Source organism: Austrofundulus limnaeus, unplaced genomic scaffold (genome assembly GCF_001266775.1).
Source record: "Austrofundulus limnaeus strain Quisiro unplaced genomic scaffold, Austrofundulus_limnaeus-1.0 Scaffold2289, whole genome shotgun sequence".
Lineage (NCBI taxonomy): Eukaryota > Metazoa > Chordata > Actinopteri > Cyprinodontiformes > Rivulidae > Austrofundulus > Austrofundulus limnaeus.
The window spans coordinates 10956-15695 of NW_013954691.1; the positions used below are offsets into that span (position 1 = coordinate 10956).

General features: G+C 43.9%; 1 protein-coding gene across 1 annotated transcript in view; it reads left to right on the forward strand.

The window, feature by feature from the left end:
* Positions 1-265: 265 nt before the first annotated feature.
* The window catches only part of LOC106537390 (uncharacterized), a gene marked incomplete at its 5' end in the record, with an annotated part of 8768 nt that continues 4293 nt past the window's right edge, over positions 266-4740 (forward strand). The window contains 3 exon segments of the mRNA XM_014034773.1: positions 266-504; positions 652-2021; positions 3738-3901. Of these exon segments, the coding sequence (XP_013890227.1) occupies positions 797-2021; positions 3738-3901 (1389 nt within the window).

Sequence of the window (4740 nt, forward strand, 5' to 3'; positions counted from 1 at the left end):
GACCAGAATCGCCTCGAAGCTGTGCAGAAGTCTTTCTCCATGGCCTCTCCAAACTCCTCCCACGCCCGGGTTTTTGCCTCAGCGACCACCTCAGTACCGCATGCCGCTTCGCCCGCCGGTACCCATCAGCTGCTTCTGGAGTCCCGTAGGCCAGAAAGGCCCGATAGGACTCCTTCTTCAGCTTGACAGCATCCCTCACCGAAGGTGTCCACCAACGGTGTGTTGTCCCTTTAAGGCATTCACATAAATAAGTAAGTTTGTAAAGCCAAATAAATAATTTAAAAAGTATTTCTATGTTATTACAAATGATTAAAAGTTGTTTAGACGAACAGTTTATGCTTTATAAAAGTTTGTATGAAAAAATATTATTGGTAAATTCTACTTCCGGTWCCGRGTGCGCACTTCCTGTTTCATGRTTTGCTAGGAAAACAAGATCCACACACGAGATGCAGTATGGAAACGTTATCAGATGCCATCCACTTTGAATAATCAGACAGGAACGCCGTAAGTTGCATTATATGTCAGTTTATACTGATGAGTTTGGATATTATTGCAGATTTTTCTGTAATGTTATTTTAGTGAGCTTGAAGCACTTGATTTGTGTATAAATGTCTCTTAAGTGTTGAGATATTGTATTTTCTGTCATTTCAGTTTTCACCACATGTTCATGAAGACAATTAAACAAGCTGCAACTAAACTCCAGGGTCTTCATTTGTGGTTTAACTTGGTGTCATCAACATCCTTGTTGAAAACACTACAGTGAAAAGGCGCCAACTGATGATTCCTCACAGTCAAGATGGCATCCAGCAACAAGTCTGCATGCAGTGTAAGGACGAGCCGTTCATCTGGATCAGCAGTAAGCGCTGCTCATGCTCGTGCTAAAGCGGAAGCTGCTAAGGTGAGAGCATCTTATGCAACCAAAGAAGCACAGTTGAAAGTTGAAAAAGCACAAAGTGAACTGGAAAAAACTAAAATAGAAGCAAAACTGGAAGTGTTAACATTACAAAAGGAAGCTGATGCTGCTGTGGCTGAAGCCCAAGTGCTGGAGGAAGCTGAGGCAACACAAGAAGAGCCCGAAATCAGAAAACCTCCATCAGAAAAGTCAAAATTAGAACGCACAAGTGAATATGTACAATCTCAAAGGAGYATAATACAATCTCCATCTCCCGAAGAGATTCCAACCACCTCTTGCCCACAAGTAAGCTCACCCAGTACATTTATCACATGGCGTCCTCTAGACGAAAACAGTGTAGAGCCGCAACCAATCAGCTCTGAACTAAAGCTTACTAAAGACAATGTTACTGTCCTAAATATGACCAGTCAACCGAGAAGTAAAATAAAACCAAAGTTGGAGAAACCAAACACTCCCCTCAACCCAAATTCCTCACTTTTCACACCTAACAATAACACCCCAGCCAACATTCCATATCTAGCTGAACCATTTGCCCAATACATGGCGAGACGAGATCTAATCACTTCGGGGCTTTACCAGTTTGATGATAGACCAGAAAATTATGGACCATRGTACTCTTCATTTACAAGTGCAACAGCTGAGGTTCATTTAAGTCCCATTCAGGAGCTAGATCTCATGACAAAATGGTTGGGGAAAGATTCCAGTGGTCAAGTAAAACGCATACGCTCAGTACACGTTAACAACCCCACATTAGCTCTACACAAAGCATGGGAGAGACTAAACGAATGTTATGCAGCTCCTGAAATGATAGAAAAGGCACTTTTCCAACGATTGGACAGTTTTCCAAGAATAACTGTCAAGGATAACATCAAGCTGCGTGAACTAGGAGATCTGCTWCAAGAGATTCAAAGCGCCAARGAAGACGGTTACCTCCCTGGCCTACAATATCTGGACACTTCTCGTGGAATTGGTCCAATTGTAGAAAAACTTCCTCATGGACTTCAGGAAAGGTGGATGTCTCATGGATCTCAATATAAAGAGGAAAATCAAGGCTGTTTCCCACCCTTTGAGTATTTCTGCAAATTTGTGTGCAAAGAAGCAAAGAGACGTAATGATCCAAGTTTCCACCAACAAAACAGCCAAACATATACAAAACCTGAAAAACTCTATTCAAAGAACTTTAGCGCTACTAAACCTATTACTGTACACAAAACCAATATTTCTCTCCACAACAAGGACTTTAACAGAAACTGCCCACTGCACAATAAGCCGCACCCACTCAAAAAATGCAGGACATTTCGGAACAAACCACTCAACGAAAGGAAGGCCTTCCTCAAAGAGAAAGGAATATGCTTCAAATGCTGCTCATCAGACACTCATCTTGCAAAGGACTGTAAATCTGCAGTGACRTGTTCCGAATGTGATAGCACAAATCATGACACGATCATGCATCCTGGTTCTCCACCACAGATCAACAAGGCTCCTTCACCAGCGCAAGAGAATGGCGGGGAGGGAGAAAACAGCCCTGACACAGTTGATGTCACAACAAGCTGCACAGATGTGTGCGGTCCAGGTCAGTGGGGTCGTTCATGTTCTAAGATTTGTCTCGTGTGGGTGTACCCTAAAGGTTACAAGAACAAAGCAATCAAAGCTTATGTAATATTAGACGATCAGAGTAATCGTTCCTTGGCTAGGCCAGAGTTTTTCAATCTTTTTGACATTGAAACCGAACCTTTCTCCTACAATCTTAGAACATGTTCTGGTATTGTAGAAACATGGGGTAGAACAGCTCAAGACTTTCAGATTGAGTCACTAGATAGGACAGTGGTTTTCCCTCTACCCCCACTCATTGAGTGTCAGGACATTCCCAACAACAGAAGTGAAATCCCAACCCCTACCGCTGTGTTAGACCAGCCACATCTTCAGCCCATAGCAAAATACCTCCCAGAACTGGACCCTAAAGCTGAAATACTCCTGTTGTTGGGRCGAGATGTTTTGCAAGCACACAAGGTCAGACAGAACATTAATGGCCCTCATAATGCTCCATTTGCCCAGCGTCTAGATCTAGGGTGGGTTGTAGTCGGCGAGGTTTGTCTTGGTAGTCTTCATAGGCCGACCGTCAGCACCCTCAAAACAGTTGTGCTGGAAAATGGTCGACCTACAGTTTTTGAACCATGCAACAGCCGTCTGCAACTCAAGGAAACGCCACACACAAATAGGCTGAGTAAAGCACCTGAGCAAGTTCTGGGACAAACTGTTTTTAACCGGACAGAAAACGACAATAAATTAGCTCTCTCAGTCCAGGACACCAWWTTTAYCAAAATAATGGACAATGCTATGTACAGAGATGAGGACAACAGTTGGGTCGCCCCACTTCCATTTAAAGAACCTCGCCAGCGACTACCAAACAATAGAGARCAAGCACTCACAAGATTCCTAGCCTTAAAACRCAACCTAAACAGGAAACCAAAAATGCAAGAGCAATATGTGGACTTCATGGGAAAGATCTTCTCTAATGGCCATGCTGAGGTGGCACCCCCACTGAAAAAGGAAGAGGAGTGCTGGTATCTTCCAACATTCGGAGTTTACCACCCAAAAAAGCCCAATCAGATCAGAGTTGTTTTTGATTCTAGTGCCCAGTACTGTGGGGTCTCACTTAACAATGTTCTCCTTACTGGCCCCGACCTAAATAACACCCTCCTTGGAGTTCTTCTCCGCTTCCGGATAGAAAGTGTTGCAACCATGGCAGATATACAGCAAATGTTTCACTGTTTTACGGTGCGTGAGGACCACCGTAACTTCCTCCGTTTTCTCTGGCACAAAGACAATGATTTAAACAAGGAAGTTATCGACTATCGCATGAAAGTTCATGTGTTTGGCAACTCACCGTCTCCTGCTGTTGCTATTTACGGACTTCGCAAAGCCATCAGAGCAGGCGCAAAGGACTACGGTGCTGATACTGTCAAGTTTGTGGAGAAGCACTTTTACGTAGATGATGGCTTGATTTCTGTCCCCTCTCCWGCTGAAGCGATAGACTTGCTTCAAAGAACACAATCTTCACTTGCTGAATCCAATCTACGCCTGCACAAGTTTGCTTCTAACTCACAAGCAGTTATCCAGGCCTTCTGCCCAGAAGACTGTGCAGCAGTCATTAAAGACTTGGATTTAAGTGGGGAAGAAACACTATCCCAGCGAAGCCTTGGTCTAATTTGGGAGATGACAACCGACACATTTACGTACTCAGTAGACGACACAAACAAGCCATTCACTCGGCGTGGAGTTCTGTCATCCGTCAACAGTGCCTTTGATCCACTGGGCCTATTGGCACCAGTCACAATCCAAGGAAGAGCCTTGCTTAGAGAGCTCACCTCAGAAAGTTCAGATTGGGACACACCCCTTCCAGAGGACAAACTAACCAAATGGGAAACATGGAGAAATTCCCTTCAGGACTTAAAGGAACTACATGTCCCCAGAACCTTCACATCCACTTCACTCAGTCAAGCAACGCATAAAGAACTGTATTTATTCTCAGATGCATCAACTAAGGCCATAGGAGCTGTAAGCTACTTAAAGGCAGTCCAAGCAGATGGCAAAGTTGAGATTGGATTCATAATGGGCAAAGCAAAGTTAGCTCCTGTGTCAGAACCTACTATACCAAGACTTGAACTCTGTGCAGCCGTCTTGGCAGTGGAAATGGCCGACCTTGTTCAGGATGAGTTGGACTTGCACTTTGACGTCGTACATTTTTATACGGACAGTAAGGTAAGTACTAGGCTACATCTGTAATGAGTCTAGAAGGTTTTATACATATGTCCATAACAGAGCAC